The 26107-nt window shown below is 42.5% G+C and overlaps 4 protein-coding genes and 2 non-coding genes across 10 annotated transcripts in view; 5 read left to right on the top strand and 1 right to left on the bottom strand.

Moving 5' to 3' along the window:
• Positions 1-3422: 3422 nt before the first annotated feature.
• Positions 3423-9947, top strand: LOC109896888 (guanine nucleotide-binding protein-like 3). The gene is made up of 15 exons (XM_020491323.2): positions 3423-4178; positions 4377-4435; positions 4751-4891; positions 4985-5101; positions 5185-5277; positions 5407-5542; positions 5658-5761; positions 5943-6093; positions 6487-6574; positions 6842-7019; positions 7126-7268; positions 7480-7616; positions 8689-8840; positions 9103-9172; positions 9449-9947. Exons 1-15 carry the CDS (start codon positions 4166-4168, stop codon positions 9547-9549), a joined length of 1683 nt encoding a protein of 560 aa, XP_020346912.1. The 5' UTR covers positions 3423-4165; the 3' UTR covers positions 9550-9947.
• Positions 6639-6714, top strand: LOC116376259 (small nucleolar RNA SNORD69). Its single transcript, XR_004211660.1, has one exon. It is a non-coding gene; the product is annotated as a small nucleolar RNA SNORD69 (small nucleolar RNA).
• Positions 9238-9313, top strand: LOC116376258 (small nucleolar RNA SNORD19). The gene has a single exon (XR_004211659.1). It is a non-coding gene; the product is annotated as a small nucleolar RNA SNORD19 (small nucleolar RNA).
• A 3995-nt stretch (positions 9948-13942) lies between the features above and the next one.
• LOC109896911 (signal peptidase complex subunit 1) lies at positions 13943-16501 on the top strand. Its single transcript, XM_020491365.2, has 4 exons — positions 13943-14074; positions 14561-14620; positions 14709-14795; positions 16273-16501. The coding sequence occupies exons 1-4, from the start codon at positions 13961-13963 to the stop codon at positions 16396-16398; spliced, it is 387 nt and encodes a 128-aa protein (XP_020346954.1). The 5' UTR covers positions 13943-13960; the 3' UTR covers positions 16399-16501.
• A 1-nt stretch (position 16502) lies between these two features.
• Positions 16503-22736, bottom strand: LOC109896895 (serine/threonine-protein kinase Nek4). Of its 4 annotated transcripts, none has more exons than XM_020491344.2 (16): positions 22393-22736; positions 21790-22056; positions 21428-21625; positions 21185-21292; positions 20943-21097; positions 20670-20808; positions 19846-20505; positions 19685-19732; positions 19418-19558; positions 19154-19321; positions 18894-18960; positions 18341-18459; positions 18154-18245; positions 17813-18021; positions 17286-17419; positions 16503-17199 (listed from the first exon to the last, which is right to left on the bottom strand). In XM_020491344.2, the coding sequence occupies exons 1-16, from the start codon at positions 22477-22479 to the stop codon at positions 17101-17103; spliced, it is 2691 nt and encodes an 896-aa protein (XP_020346933.1). In that variant the 5' UTR covers positions 22480-22736; the 3' UTR covers positions 16503-17100. The 4 variants fall into 4 exon arrangements, with proteins under 4 accessions (XP_020346933.1, XP_031663259.1, XP_020346923.1 ...); XM_031807399.1 differs by having other exon boundaries at positions 18154-18242; positions 22393-22722; XM_020491334.2 differs by having other exon boundaries at positions 18894-18963; positions 22393-22708.
• A 1357-nt stretch (positions 22737-24093) lies between these two features.
• The window catches only part of LOC109896918 (calcium/calmodulin-dependent protein kinase type 1-like), a 55873-nt gene continuing 53859 nt past the window's right edge, over positions 24094-26107 (top strand). The window contains exon 1 of one of the 2 annotated variants that reach the window (XM_020491383.2): positions 24094-24213. The gene's annotated coding sequence lies outside the window, so the exon portion shown is untranslated. The remainder of the gene's footprint in view (positions 24214-26107) is intronic. The other variant, XM_031807225.1, reaches the window with a different exon arrangement.

The raw sequence follows: 26107 nt of genomic DNA, 5'->3' as shown, positions 1-26107 counted from the left end.
ACTATTATCAATCATTCCCTCTGTCTACCTGCTGCATGAAAGAGGTCTCTAGAACACTCTCAGTCTCTATAACATGCCAGTCTTCTTGGTCAAATCAAATCAAAGTTTATTTGTCACGTGCGCCGAATACAACAGGAATACAACCTTACAGTGAAATGCTTACTTACAGGCTCAAACCAATAGTGCAAAAAAGGTATTAGGTGAACAACAGGTAGGGTAAAGAAATAAAAACAACAGTAAAAATACAGTGAAAAATAACAGTAGTGGGGCTACATACAGACACCGGTTAGTCAGGCTGATTGAGGTAGTATGTACATGTAGATAATGGTAATGGTCAATTTTATTCAGACTGAGTGTGAAACTGTGAGGAAGGTATCAACTACATATTGGAGGGAGAAGATGCATTACAGACACAGGGGGGACTTGACTAACACCGTGTCAACATTGGTGGGCAAAGCTGGGTGGGAGGAGTCATTCACTAACCTGAAGTCATTAGTCTTCTTGTATGAGCAGTGATCCAGAGTCTTCACTCTTTCTCATTCACACCCTTTTTGTTCATGACCTGAAGAGAAGAGGGGGATACGGGTCTGAGTCTGGAGAGGATATCTAACAGAGTGCTTCCCCTGCATGTTCTGAGCTTTAATATTCTGCATAGAAATGTGTCCAATTCCATGACAGGAATATAGAAGAGGAGAGTGTGAACTAACGGATAGTAATAGCAACATCAAAGGATGGCTGTGCTTTCTCACTATCATCCATATCTGGATTCATAGCCATGAACAATTGGAAGATATTAAAAGATTTCAGTGTCTTTTTGAGTCCTGGTATTCTTCAGTAGTCATTTTCAATTGCACTTGCAATCCTTTTTGATTTTAAGAAGTCCTTTCTTTGTGTTCAGCTTTGATACCTTTGTACATCAAGGGTAACTCTATCATACTGTTGGGCCCATAGACTTATGGTTGGGCCCCTATCTTTTAGGACAAGTTTCCCAGACCAAGAATAGGCCTAGTCCTGGATTAAAAATAATTCTCAATGGAAATTCTCCATTGAAATCACTTTTTAGTCCAGTTCTAGGCTTAATCTATTTGTGTCTGGGAAACCAGCCCATAGATCTTCAGTCACAAACATTCTTCCCCACTCCACTTCCACTCCACTTCCCCACTCGGGCAGTGCTCCACTTCATGGCACAATTGAATAATCATGAAGAACCCATTAGATTCCAGATGACACATGGACAACAGCACATGCTCGACATATGTAAATGTAAATAAAAATGATGTCCATTTCAGTGCAGTGATGTTCCAATCCCTATGACATTATGAAGAGAATGCCTCATTGGTCCTTAATGGGTCCCTGTGTCCATTAGATTGACAGTCAAGGATGTCCCACCTTCAGTAATACTTAAAGAAAAACTGCTGCTGTTCTATGTACAGTACAGTTGTGACCAAAAGTTTTGAGAATGACACAAATATGAATTTTCACAAAGTTTGCTGCTTCAGTATCTTTAGATATTTTTGTCAGATGTTACTATGGAATACTGAGGTATAATTACAAACATTTCATAAGTGTCAAAGGCTTTTATTGACAATTACATGAAGTTGATGCAAAGAGTCAATATTTGCTGTGTTGACCCTTTTTCTTTCAAGACCTCTGCAATATGCCCTGGCATGCTGTCAATTAACTTCTGGGCCACATCCTGACTGACGGCAGCCCATTCTTGCATAATCAATGCTTGGAGTTTGTCGGAATTTGTGGGCATTTGTTTGTCCACCCGCCTCTTGAGGATTGACCAAAAGTTCTCAATGGGATTAAGGTCTGGGGAGTTTCCTGGCCATGGACCCAAATATCGATGCTTTGTTCCCCGATCCACTAAGTTATTACTTTTGCCTTATGTCAAGGTGTCCCATTATAATGGAAAAGGTATTGTTCATCACCAAACTGTTCCTGGATGATTGGGAGAAGTTGCTCTCGGAGGATGTGTTGGTACCATTCTTTATTCATGGCTGTGTTCTTAGGCAAAATTGTGAGTGAGCCCACTCCCTTGGCTGAGAAGCAACCCCACACATGAATGGTCTCAGGATGCTTTACTGTTGGCGTGACACAGGACTGATGGTAGCGCTCACCTTGTCTTCTCCAGACAAGCTTTTTTCCTGATGCCCCAAACAATCGGAAAGGGGATTCATCAGAGAAAATGACTTTACCCCAGTCCTCAGCAGTCCAATCACTGTACCTTTTGCAGAATATCAGTCTATCCCTGATGTTTTTCCTGGAGAGAAGGGGCTTCTTTGCTGCCCTTCTTGACACCAGGCCATCCTCCAAAAGTCTTTGCCTCACTGTGCGTGCAGATGCACTCACACCTGCCTGCTGCCATTCCTGAGCAAGCTCTGTACTGGTGGTGCCCCGATCCCAGAGCTGAATCAACTTTAGGAGACGGTTCTGGCTCTTGCTGGACTTTCTTGGGCGCCCTGAAGCCTTCTTCACAACAATTGAACTGCTCTCGCTGAAGTTCTTGATGATCCGATAAATGGTTGATTTAGGTGCAATCTTACTGGCAGCAATATCCTTGCCTTTGAAGCCCTTTTTGTGCAAAGCAATGATGACGGCACATGTTTTCTTGTAGGTAACCATGGATGACAGCGGAAGAACAATGATTCCAAGCACCACCCTCCTTTTGAAGCTTCCAGTTTGTTATTCGAACTCAATCAGCATGACGGAATGATCTCCAGCCTTGTCCTCGTCAACACTCACACCTGTGTTAACAAGAGAATCACTGACATGATGTCAGCTGGTCCTTTTGTGGCAGGGCTGAAATGCAGTGGAAATGTTTTTGGGGGATTCAGTTCATTTGCATGGCAAAGAGGGACTTGGCAATTAATTTCAATTCATCTGATCACTCTTCATAACATTCTGGAGTATATGCATATTGCCATCATACAAACTGAGGCAGCAGACTGTGAAAATTAATATTTGTGTCATTCTCAAAACTTTTGGCCACGACTGTATATTGCTTCCCTTGATACAAGAAAATAATTGATCATTTTCAGGGAATACTGCATGCTAATTCTACATCATTCCAAAAAATATCGGCTACATAATACAGATTGCTCACCAGCACCGATAGGCCAAGATCGGTGGACAAAAGTGAAAAGGAATTTCAGGAACTTTCAGGATCGGGGGAGAGTGGAACTTGATAAAAATGATTCTTGGTTGAAAACCAGACTACTTCGGCCCTGGGGGTTTTACAGAAAGAGAAAGTAATTAGGGATTATTACATTTAAAAATGGCCTCCTATTGGTTTGGGACCAATCACAATGCTAATGCAACACAAAGCATGATGTAATTGGTAAATTAGTTGCAAAAATCTGACCAATCGGATTTGTATAGCTATTTTACAGCACTGTCAGGCTGCATGAAATTTCAATATGGGGTGGCTGCGGACCCGACTTTTCTGGACCTCTATTTCGGAAGACTAAAGGTCCCAAAGCTTGTGTGGGATTCTTTACTTTACGGACAGTCTCTGGAGTAATAAATGGGGTGACGTTGAGTGTAGAGGTGGATCAGATGATCGTGTTTGTGACACGGACACGGTGGAAATAGTGTATCTTGTCTGTATTGTTGAACTTTGATACAGTTTCAGGTTGGGTTACATCAGCTATTCTGTGAAGGCCTTTGTTCCGAACCTGTTGCGGTGCTTTAGTTGCGAAGGATTCGGACATGTTGCAGCAGTGTGTAGGAGTGAGATCCCAAGATGCGTGAAGTGTGCAGGAGGGTATAGTCACAGGGATTGGGAAGTTGGGGTAGAGAAAGCACAGTGAGTCAACTCTGGGGGCACCCATGCAGCTGGGGATCTGAAGTGCCCACAAGTGCTCACAAGTGAGTAGGCCTGAAGAGAGAGAGCGCGTTTTAGTAAAGTATGACTTCTTGCGTTTATTGCAATGGTTAGTAATTGTACTGCACTGTAGGAACTTAAATCCTATGAAATAGATCTGGTAGTGGCACCTACCTAAATGAAGTCAAAGTGAGTCAAATACTGCTTTGGCGCCATCTGCTGGGCACAGCTGCAGATGAGCAAAGATGACCAAACCGGAAGCGGAAACGTAAAGGCTAGCTGGTGGTTCCACGTGCAGCAGAATTTTAGTCACAGTGCCAGAACCACAGTCCTGCAATGAAGCGCCCAGGTATGTGTAGCTGACGTCTTTACATTTGGATTGTACAGTCATTTATCCTTATTAATCACAAATAATATTATCTTCAGTTGAATATATGTGTACATTGCCAGTTAGACTGCTAACACTTAGCTAATGACCCATGCTGGCTAGCATTAGCTTGCTAGCAAGCCAGCCCGAGACTTTCATGCGTGTTTCATGTTTTTCCAGGGTTAAAGAAAGCAAGTAAACGTGTGTCTTGCTCCAAACGTTACAAAATACAGAAAAAGGTATTGGTGAATTGTATTATTTACTGTCAATACCTAATTATATTTAGGCTACTCCTAACGGTAGCAGTTGCTGTCATGAAGTAGCTAAGTTGGCTAGCTCGGTGGTTTTAAAACTTCTCCTGCAGGGACCTCTATACGTTTCACAATTGTGTTGTATTCCTGAACTAGCTCACATAATTCACCTATTCAGGGGCAGGATGAATAGTTGAATCAGGTATGCTAGCTAGCTCAGTATATTATTCTAATAAGCTATGTACTAAATAAAAAATATACTATACGCGCAAATAAAGTCTGATTTATGTCATTTGATTTTAGGTCCGGGAACACAACAGAAAACTAAAAAAAGATGCAAAAAAGAAAGGAGTAGGCAAAAAAGTGAAAAAGGATATTGGAGTTCCCAACAAAGCACCCTTCAAAGAGGATATTCTGCGGGAAGCAGAACAGAGGAGGTTAAAGGTGAGTTCATGAACTGTTTTGTGGTCCCCTCTCATTTTAGGTGGCAAAATAATTAGGCCTAGATGAACGTGCACTCATCTCTTTCCAACCCAGCTTGAAGAAGAAAAAGAGAAAAAAAAGCTTGCCAAGCAACAACAACGGGCTCAGAAGAGGAAGAAGGAAAACGCTGCCAGTAGTGATAGAGACACCAAAGTGAAGAAAGCCAGAAAGGTATAGGAAAATGTGAAGGGCGTCAAAAAATCATGCGCTCATGTAGCTTGACAATATTTTAACTCCACATTTGAACTCCACAGGAGTTACCGTCACAGGAGGACCTTGTCAAACAGATGGTGAAACAAAGTGACCCGAGGAATTCAAATAAGCACTTTTGTTCAGAATTAAACAAGGTAGCTAAGATTATTAAATCTACATGTCTCAATTGGTATTAGGTGCCCAGGCAAGGCCCGAAGCTTTAATAAAGACATGCCCTACCTGCTTGTCCCTATGGATTGATATTCAGTCTATATTTTCTTCAGGTGATCGATGCCTCTGACGTTATAATTGAAGTCCTAGACGCCAGAGATCCCCTTGGCTGCAGGTGTCCACAGCTAGAGGAAGCTGTACTGAAGAGGGGTGGAAACAAGAAGCTACTATTCCTGTTGAACAAAATAGGTAATAATCTTATGGATAAGTCTTTAATTAATGTCAATTATATTGAGATGTAGTGTTATCTTTATACAAAAGGTAATTCAACTTAACCATACAATTAATTTCCCAAATCCTGCAGATCTTGTCCCTAAAGAGAATGTGGAGAAGTGGCTGCAGTGTCTTCAGCTTGAGTTCCCAGTTGTGGCGTTCAAGGCGTCCACACAACTACAGGATAAAACGGTGGTATGGACTATGTACATGCAGTGCCTATGATTTTAATGGAATTAATTTCACTGACTACTTGGGGAATCCATATTGATGGCCAGGTTCGGTCACACGTGCAGAATGTAGAAAATTGGCCATTACTGTGTAGACTATTTGAATATTGATCATAAATGCTTATACACATTTTTTTGTTAAACAGCAAGAGAAGAAGGCTAGGTTTGCAACTCTTAATGGAGTAGTAGACCAGACCAAAGGAGTGGCGTGTTATGGTGGCGGCTGTCTTCTCCAGCTCCTAGGAGACTTTGCAAATGGGACAGGGAGAGGGGGCTCAGTAAAAGTGGGCTTAGTCGGTAAGGAAGCTACTCCCCTCGCCATTATTTAGACATAAACTGCATCTCCTCTTGTAATTAGTATGGCTCTCGAGCGGTGGTATTAAAGTGTTGTGCTTACGAAATTATGATGATTTGTGTGAACTACTGATGTCTGTGACGACTACTACAACGCTGATCTCATCCATAGCGATCGCAGTGTCCTGTTGTGTACCCTGTGTCATATTTTGTCTGATCTGTCTTGTTCGTTCAGTTTATTTTATCCAATTATATTATCGTACTGTATGCACACATTAGCCTGTCTTATCTGTTATATGACAACAAGATTATGAATCTTTTAAGGGTTTATCCTGAACATTATAAATGCACGTTGTCTGTTACTTGAACCACTTGTGCCCTCCGCTGTCCCCTCAGGGTTCCCCAACGTGGGGAAGAGCAGTTTGATCAACAGCCTAAAAGGGATGAGGGCCTGTAATGCAGGAGTCCAGAGAGGGATCACCAGGTGAGTGAAGCTGAACCATTCATGATAATGATGGAGTCCATTCTATTCGCAGATGGTGAGGAATTGTATGAAGCATGATGAAGTTGAAGATCTGACAAAACAATGGAGTCTATATTCAATCCAACACTGAGCTTCATACACCTCATCGAGGTCTTACCAATTGGGGCTGAACAGTCCAAAAACCCTTGGTCATGTCTGTTCACCTGAATTTGCTCAAATGCCACTTGTAGCTTAACATCTAACATACCTCATGTCTGACTCTTGCAGGTGCTTCCAAGATGTCCACATCTCTAAAAATGTCAAGATGATTGACAGCCCAGGGATAGTGGCGGCCCAGTCTAACCCAAAAGCTGCCATGGCGCTGAGGAGTCTCCAGGTGGAGGACAAGCAGGAGACTGTTCTAGAGGCCGTCAGGACCCTGCTCAAACAGTGCAACAAACAACAGGTGAAACTGAGATCACTGGTGTGAGGAAATGTTTACTGCCAAGTTTGAGATCAAGCCCTATGTCTGCTGAGCCTACTAATAGTTAATCCTGGACTTTGTGTTTCAGGTAATGCTTCAGTACAATGTTCCGGACTTCAGAAACTCGTTGGAGTTTTTATCCTTTTTTGCCAAGAAACGTGGATTTCTGCAGAAGGGTGGATTCCCTAACACAGAGCTGGCTGCCTCTACCTTCCTCAGTGATTGGACAGGGTGAGTGTTGTCATCGTCATGATTTGTCACCAATCAAATTTAAAGTAGGGTGAGGCTAGCATGGAAATGAGGATAATTAACGCAATTCTTGAGTTAAAGTGAAGACTTCTAATCCAACTCTGATCCCTCTGCTGAGCCAGACTGAGCACTTCGCCTGGAAACTAGAATGAAAGGTATTTTTTGTAAATACTTAAAATGTTTATCTTTTCAGGGCAAAGCTGAGTTATCACTGCAAAGCCCCTGAAAAGCCAAGTCTTCCCCCATACCTCTCTGAAGACATTGTAACAGAGATGCAGAAGGGCTGGGACTTGGACAAGCTGAGGAAGAGCAACGAGGAGACTCTAAGAAGTGTGTTAATTTAGTATTTTCTCGTTTTACATTTGTCATTTAGCAGACGCTCTTATTCATCTAGTCGGCTCTGGGATTTGAACCAGCGACCTTTCGGTTAGTGGCCCAACACTCAACTGCCAGGTTACCTTCCGCCCAGTAATGAGTTTGTTGATGTACACCAGTGTTTCCCAACTCCCATCCTCGAGTACCCCCACCAGCATACCTTTTGTTGTAGCCCCGGACAAAAACACCTTATTCTATTTGTCACGGGCTTGATGGTTAGTTGCCATGTAGAATCAGATGGGCTTGTCCAGGGCCACAACAACAAGGGCCACCAGATGTACTGGTGGGTGTACTGGAGGACCAGAGTTGGAAAACCCTGATGTACACTGAGGTTACAAACACCTGCTCTTTCAATGACCGACTGACCAGGTGAAAGCTATGATCTGTTATTGATGTCACTTGTTAAATCCACTTCAATCGGTGTAGATGAAGGGAAGGTGACAAGTTAAATAATGATGTTTACACGTTGAGACATGGTTTGCCATTCAGAGGGTGAATGGGCAAGACAAAAGATTTAAATGCTTTTGAACGGGGTATGATAGGTGCCGGGTGCCCTGGTTTGAGTGTCAAATGCAAAGGCCTAGTGGTTAGAGTGTTGGACTAGTAACCGGAAGGTTGTAAGTTCAAATCCCGAGCTGACAAGGTACAAATCTGTCGTTCTGCCCCTGAACAGGCAGTTAACCTGCTGTTCCTAGGCCGTCATTGAAAATAAGAATTTGTTCTTAACTGACTTGTCTAGTTAAATAAAGGTGCAATTAAAAATATATATATATTTTTTAAAGCTGCTGGGTTTGTCACGCTCAAGGTTCCTGTGTGTATCAAGAATGGTCCACCAGCCGACTTGACACAGTGGTGGGAAGCATTGGGAGTCAACATGGGCTAGCATCCCTGTGTATTGCTTTCAACAACTGCCCTGCCCTGACTAATTGAGGCTGTTCTGGGTGGAAATGGGTGCAACTCAATATTAGGAAGGCGTTTCTAATGTTTTGTACAGTAAGTGTATGTGATGACTGACCTACTCTCCTAGGTGTAAAGTTCCCAAACCAGGCCAGCAGCATCATCCTCCTGTCTAAAGGCCCCACTGCAGGAGTGCTGAGTGACAGTGACGTGGTTGAGGACAAACCTGCTCAAGGGCCCACTGAGGAAGAGGAGATGGAGGGTAGCTGTGCGAACCAAGAGGTAAAAAATCTTTACGCTTATTTCTCACCTGATAAATCAAATTAAAGTAGGATCAGTCTGTTCTAGCATGGTAATTAAGACAAATAACGCAAGTCTTGAGTTAATGAAGACATCTAATCCAACTGATCCCACTGCTGAGCTGATTTATTGTAAATTCCAGACAAGGCAATGTATAAAATGTCTAAACTAATCCTTTCAGGGCAGATCTGAGCTATTACTGCAAAGAAATAAAGGCCTTTAATGATATATCTTTTAATTTCAGGATGATGGGGTTGAAGAGGTGTCTGATGCAGAGGAAACGGATGAACCACAGATAAAGACACCAGTCACAAGTAAATCAATATTAGCGACCAGATTCATTCCTGTTATGTTCCTTATTAATATAGGATCGGTCTGTGTGGAAATGAGGACAATAAAGCAAGTCTGACTTTAAGTGAAGACTTCTAATCCAACTCTGATCCCACTGCTGAGCCAGACTGAGAACCTTGCTTGGGATCTAGAATGAAATGGATGTATTTAATTTTTCCCTCGGGGAATAGCTTAATTCCTGTTTCATTCCCAATCAAGTCTGTCAATATCACTTAACTAATGATTTCTCCTCTTTACAGAAGAACCAGCCAAAGTGAGGTTCCAGGTTCCTGTCCCAGTCAACATTCTCTCCTCAGTCCAGACAGATGATGCCTATGACTTCAACACAGATTTTAAATGAACATCTATGACCTTCTGGCTGCGTTTGACAGGCAGCCCAAATCTGATTAGTTTTTTCACTAATTGGTCTTTAACCCAATCAGATCAGCTCTGAGAAAAATTGTGTGATCAGTCAAAATAACAATTGGTGGAAAGAATATTAGAATTGGGCTGCCTGTGTAAACACAGCCGTTGTTTCTCAACTCTCTCATATCTTAACCTTAATAGCTGTACTGGCACCATCTGAAGTTACTGTTTGAAGTCCTGTGTGTGTGGATGTAACCTGCAAACTTAGTTGGTACCAATGTTTTGCCTTTTAAGTAAAGGTCCAGTGGTAAATTGTTTAAGATCTGTCGATGTTCATTGTGAATTATTGTATATAGCCTGAACACAAATAAATTGATCCATATTTTGGCTCAAGTTGTGCTTTCTCATTCGAGTTAAAATGGTGATGAATACAATCGCTCAACCCCACATATGATCAATTTTAGTTTGCATGGTGTTAGGTTGACTTATCAGGACCAAGACTCAAGGTGGTTGACTGTTTTATTAAGCTGCTTTTACAAAAGGATGACCATTTGAAAATGTACATTGGTTAGGTTAATCCTTTTGTACAAAGTAAAGAAATGGCGTAACTTAGCACCATGTTTAATACTTGAGATGAAAACCATAGGATTGTGTAAATAAGTTACTTGCAATTATCAAATTCATAACCACTTCAGCTGTTCCACATGTATTGACACTAGTGGTTTGTGTGTATGACATCCATACTTAGCACAAAGGCATGTCACTGCAAAATGCAATCAAGATAAAGGATAGTAGGCTTGTGTTAAGTGTTGTGTGGTAGTGATCCTGATATACAAATTACTTTTATTTTTTATTTAAACAGGTAGGCAAGTTGAGAACAAGTTCTCATTTACAACTGCGACCTGGCCAAGATAAAGCAAAGCAGTGTGACACAAACACAGAGTTACACATGGAATAAGCAAACGTACAGTCAATAACAATAGAAAAGTCTATACAGTGTGTACAAATGAAGTAAGATTATCGAGGTAAGGCAACAAATAGGCCGTAGTGGCTAAATAATTACAGTTTAGCAAATAAAAACGATGTGCAGAAGATGAATGTGCAAGTAGAGATACGGGTGCAAAGGAGAAGGGGAAAAATATATATAAATCAAATGATATGGAGATGAGGTAGTTGGATGGGCTATTTACAGATGGGCTATGTACAGGTGCAATGATCTGTAAGTTGCTCTGATTGCTGATGCTTAAAGTTAGTGAGGGAGATATGAGTCTCCAGCTTCAGTGATTTTTGCAATTTGTTCCAGTCATTGGCAACAGAGAACTGGAAGGTGGCGAAAGGAGAAGTTGGCTTTGGGGATGACCAGTGAAATATACCTGCTGGAGTGCGTGCTACTGGTGGATGCTGCTATGGTGACCAGTGAGCTGAGATAAGGCGGGGATTTACCTAGCAAGACTTATAGATGACCTGGGGCCAGTGGGTTTGGCAACGAACATGAAGCAAGGGCCAGCCAACGAGAGCATACAGGTCACAGTGGTGGGTAGTATATGGGGCTTTGGTGACGAAACAGATGGCACTGTGATAGACTGCATCCAATTTGCTGAGTAGAGTGTTTTGTAAACACAGCCAATATAGTTGTTCTAAAGGAATGGATACTTGAAATAATTAAAACGTTGACATTATTTGATATGGTACCAAGTACAAATATGAAGGGGGAAAAAATGCTTTCATACCATTATGTAAAATAAGACCCATTCTGTTCATTAATTTATTATATGGAGGTTTTATTTCCTTTGTGTGTCATTGTAGTCTACAGTTTGTGTTGTGTACTTGGTTCCCAGCTCCTCGAACTATGTCCTTTGTGGATGCAGAATCACTGTCATCTGACAACGCAGCTGCATGCCCTGACTTTAGGCTTGTGTCAAAAAGCCCTTGGATGTCCCCTGCAAATATATCATATTCATATGTCTAGCATTCATTCGAATCAAATGTTTATTGGTTGCATACACAGATTTTCAGGTGCAGAGAAATGCTTATGTTATTAGCACCAACAGTGCAGTAGAATGACACTCAAATATAATAGAAATACCTGGAGACCAAGGGGTGACCCCCACTGTATGTCTCCAGGTTTATGAAGGTGGTTTGTCGCCTGTGTCCAGCTAGGACCCGCTCAATGGCGAGCTGGGATTCGAACCGTTGGGAGTCTGCCTCCCCGAAACACCTCTCTATGAAGGTGGTTTTCATAGTAGTGATTACTTCCATGAAGAGGTTGGGTACTAAGTTCTGAGTGCTACCAGATGGACACCGGTGGGAGAAGTATATCTCTCTGCCCCAACCCTTCATTCCTCCAGAAGGTTTTGTCAGACAGGCATGTGAACATTCCTTTTATCCTGTCTGCTTATACAACCCCCCGGCAGTGGCGGGGGAGTCTGGGCCTCCCTGCAGCATGCTGTCCTGTGCGGGCACTGGCCACCTATTTGGAGGTGACACGGTCAGTGAGAACAACAGACTGGATTTCTGGCTGGGGGGATGGGCTATCAAGCAGAGGCTCTCTCACTGGATCGTGGACACGAATACGACAGCATACCGCCTGGCTGGCAGGCCAGTGCTGGGATCTGTGGTGGCACATTCAACATGAGGTGTGGCTGCTTCCTGGGCTCTACTGAGAGGAGTGCCCATCGCTGATATCTGTGCTACGGCCCGCTGGACTTCCTCTTGCACCGTTGCTAGGTACTATCTATTCTAAACCAAGTGAAATAGTTTCTTATTAAAACAACATAGCCATACAATCTGGGGTAAAGGAAAGCGTGAGTATATGTTCTGTTACTCCAACTCAGCATCAACAAGGGTGCGTTCTGAGCCCTCTCCTGTACTCCCTGTTCACCCACGACTGCGTGGCCATGCACGCCTCCAACTCAATCATCAAGTTTGCGGACGACACAACAGTGGTAGGCTTGATTACCAACAACGACGAGACGGCCTACAGGGAGGAGGTGAGGGCCCTCGGAGTGTGGTGTCAGGAAAATAACCTCACACTCAACGTCAACAAAACTAAGGAGATGATTGTGGACTTCAGGAAACAGCAGAGGGAACACCCCCCTATCCACATCGATGGAACAGTAGTGGAGAGGGTAGCAAGTTTTAAGTTCCTCGGCATACACATCACAGACAAACTGAATTGGTCCACTCACACAGACAGCATCGCGAAGAAGGCGCAGCAGCGCCTCTTCAACCTCAGGAGGCTGAAGAAATTCGGCTTGTCACCAAAAGCACTCACAAACTTCTACAGATGCACAATCGAGAGCATCCTGGCGGGCTGTATCACCGCCTGGTATGGCAAATGCTCCGCCCTCAACCGTAAGGCTCTCCAGAGGGTAGTGAGGTCTGCACAACGCATCACCGGGGGCAAACTACCTGCCCTCCAGGACACCTACACCACCCGATGTTACAGGAAGGCCATAAAGATCATCAAGGACATCAACCACCCGAGCCACTGCCTGTTCACCCCGCTATCATCCAGAAGGCGAGGTCAGTACAGGTGCATCAAAGCTGGGACCGAGAGACTGAAAAACAGCTTCTATCTCAAGGCCATCAGACTGTTAAACAGCCACCACTAACATTGAGTGGCTGCTGCCAACACACTGACAATGACACTGACTCAACTCCAGCCACTTTAATAATGGGAATTGATGGGAAATGATGTAAATATATCACTAGCCACTTTAAACAATGCTACCTTATATAATGTTACTTACCCTACATTATTCATCTCATATGCATACGTATATACTGTACTCTATATCATCGACTGCATCCTTATGTAATACATGTATCACTAGCCACTTTAACTATGCCACTTTGTTTACATACTCATCTCATATGTATATACTGTACTCGATACCATCTACTGTATCTTGCCTATGCTGCTCTGTACCATCACTCATTCATATATCCTTATGTACATATTCTTTATCCCCTTACACTGTGTATAAGACAGTAGTTTTGGAATTGTTAGTTAGATTACTTGTTGGTTATTACTGCATTGTCGGAACTAGAAGCAGAAGCATTTCGCTACACTCGCATTAACATCTGCTAACCATGTGTATGTGACAAATAAAATTGGATTTGATTTGATTTGATAAGTTTGTCGCCTGTTAACTTGAATGGCCATAGTTGCTTACATATTTGCCTGTATTTAAATCGCAAAGTCTACTGTAGGATAATCATAAATTACAATGGAGTTCACTAGCACAACATCACTTTGGATTGTATAAGTATTTAGATATTTTTAAGACGTTGAAGGGGTAGGTTAACTTAATTAGAGGACGAGAAGTAGTAACGTTGTAGCCTCGCGCAGTTCTGATGCGCTTGAATGCATCAACAGTCTGGGGTCCTTCGAAATACTACGTATGCTTTTTGAAACCGGAAGTCTAACCAGACAAATTGAATACTTTTTCTTCTTTCATCTGATTATCCAACATAGCAAGATGTTGTCAATATTCAACTCCATTCCAACACACATGGTAAGAGTTTGAGTTATTTGTGAACTCGCCGACTGTTACAAATAGCAACCAATTTAAAAATGTTATCCTGCTGCTACAAATATCAAGGTAACGTAGTGGTAATGTGGCAAGTGGTGATTGGCAACTAGCTAGCGAGCTACACAAGTTAGTTAGACCGATTCAGTAATCATATTGAACATGGTTAAGACTAACGTTATGATAATTAGTTAGTTCTTCATCACAACCATAAATCCATTTCATATTTATTGTTTGGATGCTAGCCAGCTAGATGCCCATATAGCACGCCTATGAACCTGTCGTAACCAAATGTAGAAATGCATCCTCAATAACAAAGCTTAGATATAATATTCACAACCCTCTTTAAGTCTTCACTTCGGATGAACCTTCCTGATTTGTTTTGATTATTGACACGTCAAATATTAGTTTTCCAGTTGTGATCAACCATCTACCAGTCCTTCCTCAAAAATAAAACTTGTGATGTTATAGGATTATAAAGGACAGAAACTGGCGGAGCAGATCTTCCAAGGAATCATACTTGTCTCAGCGGTGAGTGGCCTGTCAAACAAACCTAATAAAATTGACTTTTCATATGTGTTGTTTTTACACTAGGCTAACCCCTTGTATTACCCTCCAGGTGATTGGATTTGTTTACGGCCTCATCATTGAACAGTTTGGGTGGACTGTATACATAGTGTTAGGAGGTTTCGCTGTGTCTTGTTTGGTGAGTTAAGTTTCATTCCATCCTCTCTGTATGTTTATTTGAAATGTTTTCAGTTGTGCCAAGCAGAAAATAATGTTGCACTTGTGCAAATAGTGCACCCACAGACCCACGTTGACTCCAATCTGCTTTTACGGGACCCAAACTAACTCTTCTGATTTACATCGCTGCCTGCACCTGCCCGCCTGTCCAGCATCACTACTCTGGATGGTTCTGACTTAGAATATGTGTCCAACTACAAATACCTAGGTGTCTGGTGAGACTGTAAACTCTCCTTCCAGACTCGCATCAAACATCTCCAATCCAAAGTTAAATCTAGAATTGGCTTCCTATTTCGCAACAAAGCATCCTTCACTCATGCTGCCAAACATACCCTCGTTAAACTGACCATCCTAGCGATCCTCGACTACGGCGATGTAATTTACAAAATAGCCTCCAATACTCTACTCAATAAATTGGATGCAGTCTATCACAGTGCCATCTGTCACCAAAGCCCCAAACACTACCTACCACTGCGACCTGTACGCTCTTGTTTGCTGGCCCTCGCTTCATACTCGTCGCCAAACCCACTAGCTCCAGGTCATCTACAAGACCCTGCTAGGTATAGTCCCCCTGTATCTCAGCTCGCTGGTCACCATAGCAGCACCCACCTGTAGCACGCGCTCCAGCAGGTATATCTTTCTAGTCACCCCCAAAGCCAATTCCTCCTTTGGCCGCCTCTCCTTCCAGTTCTCTGCTGCCAATGACTGGAACTAACTACAAAAATCTCTGAAACTGGAAACACTTATCTCTCTCACTAGCTTTAAGCACCAGCTGTCAGAGCAGCTCACAGATTACTGCACATAGCCCATCTATAATTTAGCCCAAACAACTACCTCTTCCCATACTGTATTTATTTATTTTGCTCCTTTGCACCCCATTAATTTGATTTACTTTGCATATTCTTCCACTGCAAATCTACCATTCGTGTTTTACGTGCTATATTGTATTTACCATTTAAAAATTAAAAAAAACTTTATTTAACCAGGCAAGTCAGTTAAGAACACATTCTTATTTTCAATGACGGCCTGGGAACAGTGGGTTAACTGCCTGTTCAGGGGCAGAACGACAGAGTTGTACCATGTCAGCTCAGGGGTTTGAACTCGCAATCTTCCGGTTCCTAGTCCAACGCTCTAACCACTAGGCTACGCTGCCGCACCTTGCCCCCATGGCCTTTTTTTTTGCCTTTACCTCCCTTATCTCACCCCATTTGCTCACATTGTATATAGACTTATTTTTCTACTGTATTATTGACTGTTTGTTTTACTCCATGTGTAACTCTGTGTTGTTGTATGTGTCGAACTGCTTTTCTTTATCTTGGCCAGGTCGCAATTGTAAATGAGAACTTGTTCTCAACTGGCCTACCTGGTTAAATAAAGGTGAAATAAAAATAAATAAATAAACATCTCAATCTCTCCCTCACCACCACCTTCTGTCTCAGCTGACCCTGCCCCCCTGGCCCATGTACAGACAGAACCCCCTCTCCTGGCAGCCAGCCCTACCAGAGACTACGGGAGAAACCCAGCATAAGCCTCAGGAGAATCTGAAGAAGAAGAAGCACAAGTAGCTCATGAATGTTTGTACCAGTTTGCCCAAGACACGTTTTGTAACTGAAAGCAACCATCATTGTTTGTCTGTACAATAAATACTTGTTTGAAGGACCAAGGGAAGGAAGTTTAAAGGAAGCCTTTATTAACAGTGACTGTTCAATCAGTGGTGGAATGTCATGTCAAACTAATTTCTGCTACTGTGGCTACTTTGTCGATTTCACACATGTTGATGTTGTCCCAACTGTTTAATCATGTGGATAAATCAAAACAAACAATTTTCAAAGTCAGAGGGGTTGGAAATAGCTACACTACTTCTACATCCTGCAACTTATATTATACAATCAGCAAATTAAGGATTTCCTATGTAGTATTTATAGGTACATCTCGTTTCACTAGTTTGCATTCTAAATATTAACTCATTTTATTAGTATTTTGCTACAATAATCTACCTATCTGACAGGTGGACACAGTAACAGAAGACTCAAATTCATTGCATATTGTAACCTGTATGGAAAATTAGAAGACACAGCTGTGTGCGAAGAAAGAAAACATTACAACCATGTCCAGCTAAGGACTACCATGGATGCCATGTATTTTCTAAATTAGCTTTTAAAGTGAGGTATAAAAATAGTCTACATGTACATAGAAATGGAGATATGATTGTCTATACAAAAAGTATTACATTGCTTGTGTGTAAATACATTTTTCATTAGCTGATCCTAACCCTTGAAAGAAACGTCTTCAAAGAATTTTAGCTGCCGCACCATCAAAGCATATGACTGGTACTTGTCATCTCCCATCTGCTTCCGAAGACACAGCTGTGTGTGAAGAAAGAAAATAAAACAAATTACAACCATGCCTGGCTAAAAAGGACTTTATCATGGATGCCATTTTCAATCCTAACCTCTCGTTTGTCCTCATCATCGTCCTCCATTATGTCCAGGACTCTGTCCAACAGCTTCACGCCAAGTCCCTTCACCACATCTGTTTTCAGGTGCTCAATGGCTCTGCGGATCTTTGCCGGTCCAGATGTGGTGCCTTGTAAGAGGTGGGTTGAATACAAGAAACATAAGTTTCACAGAAAACCATTTATTCCTCCATAAGAAATAAATAGATTTCTCACTGATAAGCCAGATCATGTCAACAGAGCAATTTTGCATTGAAACATGCAACTATGTAGACACCAGATAGAATCTACTAGGGCAGAGTTTCCCAAACTCGGTCCTGGGCCTCCCCCTGGGTGTACTTTTTTCTCCAAAAGCACTACACAGCTGATTTCAATAACCAACTCATCATCAAGCTTTGACTATTTGAATTAGCTGTGTAGTGCTAGGGCAAAAACCAAAATGTGCATCCAAGGAGGCCGCAGGACTGAGTTTGGGCAACCCTGTGCTAGGGAAGCTCAGAGAGACTGTTTTGGCTGAGACTTACCGGTGGATAATTCACTGAAGTGGAACTCCTGCTCCTCTCTAGCTTTCCCATGCAGCATCAGGGTGTCCCTATACTTCCTGTTCAGCTTAAACTCAGCTAGTGGAGTAGATCTAACACCATCCAGCTCACTAACAGTATCTCTGCCATCCATTCGCAATGTCTGGGTCATCATCTGAACCAGGTCCTGCATATCACTGGATTCACTCTTTCTGCAATGTAAAAAGAAGAAAATAACAATGTGTCAGATTTAAATGTGAACATTACCAGCAACACAAAGGGGGTAATGTGCTTCTATGGGTGTGGTGTGGCACTGCTCCCAAAGAGCCACAAATGGCTTTTACCCCTCTTTGCAGTCCCCCTCGGAGTGATCTGTTGAGCTGGTGGAGGAGCTGCATTCGTCTTCGTCTGATGGGCGCCCCAAAAACCTGTCCTGCTACAGGAACACACACCACTGTTATAGACTGAAGCCATATTTTTAACTTGTAGCTTACTGAAACAGTAAGACAATGGAGATGAACCTATATTTACCTGGTTGGTTTCCTTTCCCATTTCAGATACAGAGCGAGTGACAGTGGAGTTCTGGGACTCTGGCTGCTTATTATGTAAAGAGGCAACATCATAAGACGCCCTTCTTTCTGCATTGACAACTGTGGGAAAGAAGAATACTACAGCTAGCAATAGTAAGCAGAGCTACCACTTTATTGTTCAAATAGGCAGACTATACTAGACAAAATGTCCCTTGCTAATCCCTTCTAGTCCCATGGTCATATGAAATATTGACAGCAGAGGTTGGAGGAGTAGCCTGGCGGTTAGGAGCATTAGGCCAGTAAACGGAAGGTTGCTGGATTCAAACCCCGAGCCGACAAGGTACAAATATGTCGTTCTGCCCTTGAGCAAGGCAATTAACCCTAATTGCTCAAGGATCGATATCAATAATGGCTGATCCCCTGGCTGTGACCACACTCTGAGGGTGTCTCAGGGGAGTAGGATGTGCAAAATAAATAAATAAATAATAATAATTCACACTTGTACATACAGTGAAACAGGACTATATAGGTGCCCCCTAATTATTATTATTTACTTGGTTGGCTGGGGTTCTGCTGGGACTGCCTCAGTCTTCTCCTCTCCCTGGCAGTCAGAGGACGCTCCTGCTAGCAGTAGAGATGTTATTAACGTTACCTGCCTATGTAACTACTGTGTAAATACATAGTATTAGGGGCACTTGTGAGTGGGACCAACACAACACACTTCTTTACAATATACATGCCAGACCTCAAGACAGTTTTTTTGTGTGCAGTAACACAAATCTACCTTGTTAATTGTTAAATCGATTTCGCCCACCTGTGGCAGTGGAGTGTTGCCGTCCTTGGAAGAGCTAATGGTTTTGACGGAAGTTGTTGTGGTGGCCCTCTTCTTATCTGTGTTTGTCCTGCTTCTCTTCTTCACCTCCACTACCAGTGCATTAATAGGAGGAGGCGGTAGAGGTCTAGGAGCTGCTACTTTATTCCACTGTAGAAGAACAAGCAAGGGATGTGGAGCCTTTTGTTATAAAGTACAGTTTGATAGCCCAAAGCCATGATAAAAATGTCCTGACACGGTCCTCACCTTGTCCTGATCACTCTGTATCCGCCCCCTGTCCCTTTGTCTACGTTGGCAGGAGACAGAGGGTTCAGAGGAGGAGGGGGTACACAGAGGGGGCGTGTCCTGCTCTGGGACTGGGGGGAGGGGCTCCAAATGACAGGGTGCCTACATACACAGATAAAACATAAATCAGTGTCAATGACCTCTAAAATATTGTGCTATCTCAATAATGTCTGGAGTCTGGTAGAGTAGACTATGCATGATCAAACACAGGTAAAATCATGTTCTTACCACAGGAGGAAGGGGCTCTAAGAGCTTTTCTGTGGATACCAAGCTCTCCTTTAAAAGACAATAACACAGAGGCTTACTCTCATTCACCAAATTTATGCCGTATGTGCACTGCATGCAGCACATGATAGTATCATTCCCCATCCACAAAGCCAGGCACTTACTTTGACAACGGCAGTATGTTTGTGTGCAGGAACCTCCTTGAGAAGATTCCTGGTGTCATCCTTGTTCTCTATATTTACTTCAAACGTCTGTCCAGTGGATTCCACTTTGAGTTGTCCTGCAGACCTTAACTCAGAAAAATTGGTAGAAACATCCAGACATATACTATGTCCAGTAGCTGGGCTCTCAATGACCACATCCTTGAGTAGCTCCATTGTGTCATCTTTATCGTCCGTGTTCACAGTTTTCTCTACAGAGGTTCTGACTCGGTCTCTGGTCTTTGGGACGCCCTGCATTACAGGTCCATTGGTGGTCTTGCTCTCCTCTTCCCTGGTACTGACACTTGATAGCAGCCTGCGCGGATGAGGCAGGGAGGGGGGGGGATCCGGATTCCCTCCCATCTGCTCCTCCACTGAGCTCTGACAAAGAGTGTCATTATCTGCCCTGGCGTTGGACACGGTCTGGGGAGGATCCCCTCTCTGGGTGTTTGTCTCTTCCTGTGTCTGGAGATCAATGTCAATTTTACTGATGGTTGCCAAAGACACACCAGTGGTGTTGAGAATGTCTTGTGTAGGGGATTTGGTTGTTAGATGTGTCTGGGGTGGGGTGTCCTGTGTGATTCCATTGCGTCCTTTGTGCTCCTGTGTGTTGATCTCTTCCTTCTATGAATTATAACAAAAAAACAGAACAAACACACCGCAATGAAAAAAATCAAGACACTCGTGGGACTTGATGAGCATCGTTTTTACTTCATGGCCGCTCTCTATAAAAAAATATAGATGTTATCCACTGTATTTTAGTGCTGTTCTGTTAGCTGTTAACTCACCCTTTTCCCTCTGGTGTTTGGGTCTGGCTGGGGACATTGAGGGGGGCACTCAGGCCCTGGCTGAGACGAAACCACAGATGCTGCACTATTGGGTCTAAGACTGCCACCAACCGCTTTCTTTCTGGACTTGGCAGTTTTCCTGGAGTGAATCAAACAAACAAGGCATCCAAGATGAGATCAATCCAACACACTTAATTTACTAACTCTTGGTTCAACATACATAGACGAGAGAGAGAGTACTAGCCAGGTATTACAACAGATGATGCCACCTACTCTTTGGTGGCCTCTAAAAACATGGCGATTTGTCGTTTGATGTAGGGCTGACGTAGGATGAGTTTGACATCAGGTCTGTCCTCTGGTCTCTTACACAGCATGCTCTTTATCAGAGCGCCCAGCTGAGGGTCATACTTACTCGGCATCTGAGGCAGCTGGAAAGACATAGATCAATTAATCTAGTAGCAGACAAATAATCTGTCATCATGACTAATAATTTGGGCAAGATGTAAGGGACTGACCTTTCCCTCTACAATGCGGTAAACGAGTGAGTTCATGTCCTTGGCATTGAAGGCATGTTTCAGGGTGGACATCTCGTACACACAGCAGCCCAGCGCCCACACGTCAGACTGGGAATAAAAGGAGGGTTGAGTTAGCCTAGTGCACACAACAGCATCTACCTCCTCAGATTCCTTCTGGCTCAACATAACTGGGGCTTCAACAGTGATGATCTCAAGCATGGATCTACTGTATACACACAGTACCTTGTGGTTGTAGGGTTTGTTGGAAAACAGCTCCGGGCTCATGTAGTACGGTGTTCCTATTAGAGTGTTGGCCATGTCGTTCTGATTCTCCAGAACCCGGGCGATGCCAAGGTCTCCTACTTTAATGATGTTAGTCTTGGTGAGGAAGATATTCTGGGTCTTTAGGTCCCGGTGCAAGATATGCTCCTCATGTAGATACTACAATTCAACAGAGAACATGGTGTTGTCACTGTAACTCTCCTGTAAGTAAGCCTCGGCCTCTGCCAAAGGTAATGGCTGGGGGCAGAGCAGATGTTGCAGCATATCAATCGATCTGTATATAATATCTCAGCTATGATTTGATTAAATGCACTTTAATGTACCTGGAGGGCCATAGCTATCTGGACGAACCACTCCACCACCTGCCTTTCAGGTAGGAGTTCCCCCTTCTGTTGCTTGAGTCTATGGTAGAGGTCGCCTCCCTCGCAGAAGCCCATGGCGATGTAGAGTTGGCAGTCTTCTCCTTCCCACGACTCCCTGTAAGTCACGATGTTTGGGTGTCGTAGTCGCGAGAGAAGCTGAGCCTCCTGTTCCGCGGCTCGCCGCTCACGTTTCGAGGACGTGGTCAAGTTCAACTTCTTTATGACATACTAAAAAAAATAGAAGAAACGGGTTCGACACGTGCTGCACTCTGCGAACATTCTGGCTAGATGCATTAGTGGCGAACATTCTGTCTAGACAGTTTTGTCACAAATGCGTCTAGACAGAATGTTCACCACAAATGCCGCAGTTATTTATTTCTAAATGGTAAACATTATTTGTAGATCCCTTGGTATTGGCACTATCAAAGTTAGTTGGTTGGTTGGTTAGCTTAGCTAGCTACTTGCTAACTTGATTCATGAAAGGGAAGAAATGTATCAGAGTCGACCAAACAAAGCTATTATAACATTATTGAAACCCTGTTTTGAAGTGGATTGTTGTATTACCTGTTTACGGTCTGTTTTGTGTTTCACCAGATTCACCTCTCCATAACTCCCCTTTCCAACAACTCTGATAAACATGTAATTATTCATGACTTCAAATCGTCCAATCTTTGTAAATATTACCCCGAATTCAAAGGGTATAATCTAACTACTTAATTGAAGAAAACCTGCGAATATCTCCCATTTTCTGGACATAATAAATCCAGATATCTAACTTACTTAGCGAAGGCTAATGTACCAACAGGACGATTTTCAAAACAGGAAATCATCAGTAGCTTTTTCGTCACTAGGCAACTGGTACATCAACGTCGACGTTTGTTTGACGGGTGTACCACAGATAGAACAATGATACAGATATTTCACTGGATGTATAAATATGAAGCATCCGTTTGGGGTTCCCATTCACTACCAAATATGGTAGTGAGAGGAAGCCCACTGGCGGGTAGTGGGAGAAGATGGAATGAGATGGATTTTGGCCTACATTCTGCAAATTTTCTCATCGATGAAACATTTGATCTCAATACACTTTTCTACTCCCAAAACTAGACTATGTTATGAACTGAGTGGACTACGTTTTGTAGACTTTTGCATTTACCAACGTTTTTACAAATCGTGTTGTTTAGAAGGAGTGCAAAGTCGAAATAAGGTTTTGCACATGCGCATATCACTGCATAACGGAAATATGCAGATGTATGCTAGAACGGGCCACTTGTTCTGCCCACTATGACTTTTCTGTTCCCATTGGAAATGACAGGCTGCGGTCTGTCTTGGTTTAGTTGGTTTAGTTATAGTTTAGTTAAAATCCCATATACGACTAGGGTCGAAAATGTGGTGGCAGTTGTTGTATGCAAGGGTTCCCCGAATATTGCACAACGTTTTTTTTGTGTGCATCTACCTTTCACACATTATTTTATAGCTCAATGCTGTCTGCCTTTCACACATCACTGATTTATATTGTAATTGCATCGATATTCAGAAAATGCTTAATTACAAATAGTATTGTTTATAGTCATGCCCCCAACGTGTATTCAATAGCCTATATTGAGTCCCTATAATGTCATGCATAAACTCTCATGAATGAATGGGGATTTCTACTTGAGATGGATGGAAAATAATGAGTCATCTATGAGGTAACGCCACTATCATATCATCCACTAGAGGGCAGTTGATTCTAACAAAGTTGGTTGTGCAGTTTGTTTGATTTTCATCTTGCTTTAGTCATTGATAACTTATGTTGTCTATTCTTCTCACCCTGACATTGTGTATAGCCTATGGCGACAATACAGATAGGCATATTGAATACAATTCCAGTGGGAATGGATGTAGCCTACTTCTACCACATGTCATCATTGTAACACATGTCCCATCTAATGAAATATTAATTTGTTGGATGTCTTTAGTAGGCTTTATATAGCCTGTCTATCTATAGCCTAACGATTTATCTAATCATCTGGGACAATTTACAAGTCCAGATAGCCTTTTTGATTGCTACGTTCACCATTCTATTTAAATTAACATAATAACAAACAATTGAATGGTGAAAGTAAAGATGTGTCCTTGGACCGTTCATGACGGAATGCCAAGCAAATAAAATAAACCAATTATGAAGCAGCTTGCTTACCTGTGTGCCACAAACAGGTTATTGATTGGTTGATTAACAAGAATGTTCGGCCCCTTGTGTGTTGGCCACTCCCTCCGCTCTTTGCCTGACGTCAGGAGAGTGCTGATGGGGGGTGTCGAATCCAGTTTTTCGGCGAACGCCGTGAGTCTAATTTGGAGAAGCAGTGAAGAAAGAATCGACATTTGAGATCGTGCAATTTACAGGTATGAGTCTCTGTCATGTTGATTGTAACATTGGACAAAAGGAAAATTATTGACATAATCGAGATGTATTCGCTATATGGAAACATGCCCTAAACGCGAGAATAGTTTACATTTCTGGTCTGTTTGAAATGTTAAACGTTAGCCTAAATAGTTTATTAAGTTTATAAATATAGTTTCTTAATAGTTGAAATTAATAATGTATGGAAAGTAATAGTTTAACGGAGCTGGTTGACATCACAGAATGAAACCAGGTTATGACTCTGCCGGAAAGACGGACAGAGCCCCGTCATATGGAATGTTCATTCATAATATGCATGCTAATGTATTACATTAATATTAATAATGCCAGATACTGAAAGGCATATTTGTTTATGGCACTCTGTGTATTTCTCAGTGGATATCAGAGGGACTGATGGAGTGTGTGCAAACCAATAGAACAAAGATAAACTGAAAGCAGTGTTTATTTTCCCATCAAAGTTATTATTCACATTTGAGAGTGTGTTATACTTATTGTACTTTTTGTACATACGTGTTTAGTGCCTTACTGATCAGGAATGCTTGAGGTATTTTGCATTTTCCTCTCTCTCTCTCTCTCTCTCTCTCTCTCTCTCTCTCTCTCTCTCTCTCTCTCTCTCTCTCTCTCTCTCTCTCTCTCTCTCTCTCTCTCTCTCTCTCTCTCTCTCTCTCTCTCTCTCTCTCTCTCTCTCTCTCTCTCTCTCTAATTTGTGTTCATAATTTTTTTAGAGTCAATGGTCAATGATATTCACACACATACATGCGCACACACGCACACACGCACACACACACATACACACACAAACACGACACGCACACATACAACATCGCTTTCTTTCCACATGCCTGCTCGAAGGAGAAGGCGGCTTATCAATTAATAAGCTCATTTTGAAAGGGATTTGCTTAGTGTCCTGGACACCGGTGCCCCAGATGAGCTTGTGGTTCAGATCAGGATGTTATCATGACAAGGAGAATGTGATATCTGTGTATGGACAGTGAGATGTTACTGTAACACAGAGACACTCATGTGGCAGCTCTCAATGTGGATTTATCAGTAAGGATAGCCAACGTATTCTTGACTTCTTGTCATAGGGGGTAAAGTTATGTCAATAGGCCATATAAAGGCGTGTTATCTACAGTGGATAAAAGCGACTGGGGACACAGCGTGTATTTGCCCAAGGCTTGTCTGGAATGACTGTTAGGCTAGAGCAATTTTGAAAACTTATAGCATAATGAGCGGGGCGGCAGGGTAGCCTAGTGGTTAGAGCGTTGGACTAGTAACCGGAAGGTTGTAAGTTCAAACCTGCGAGCTGACAAAGTCTGTCGTTCTGCCCCTGAACAGGCAGTTAACCCACTGTTCCTAGGCTGTCATTGAAAATAAGAATTTGTTCTTAACTGACTTGCCTAGTAAAATAAAAAATATCATGATTGCCATAAATATTGACTTTTGTAATTGACCATGTGTTTAACCTGATTAGTTTTCTTTTTGTTATGTCATACTTAGTTTCATTGTTCCTATGCACACTTCTGTCCCTGTTCTCTGTTGGGGGTCATGCACAAACTCACACACATAAACATACACATACACACACATCCCTGCTGCCCTTTGGCATTCTCTGCCATGCTCATATGACAGCTATGCTGCTAGGATAGTCCAGTCTAACTAGCTGTGTGTGATCAGGAAATTATCTCTATCACTAAGTGAATGATGACATTATACAATAAAGATAGATAAGCTGGAGGATCTTTATAGACAGATTGTACTCAATATGAATTTCAGAGAAATGGCCAGGATGTTTTTAATTTTCCATTGCATGTTACTGAGGCCTTATGAAGCAAGAGGGCTTGCCAATGGGTCTCCCCACTTCCTTTGTGTCTG

Source organism: Oncorhynchus kisutch, linkage group LG1, assembly GCF_002021735.2.
Source record: "Oncorhynchus kisutch isolate 150728-3 linkage group LG1, Okis_V2, whole genome shotgun sequence".
Lineage (NCBI taxonomy): Eukaryota > Metazoa > Chordata > Actinopteri > Salmoniformes > Salmonidae > Oncorhynchus > Oncorhynchus kisutch.
The sequence above is the reverse complement of the archived record's forward strand: the minus strand, read 5'-3'. Positions and strand labels throughout refer to the sequence as shown.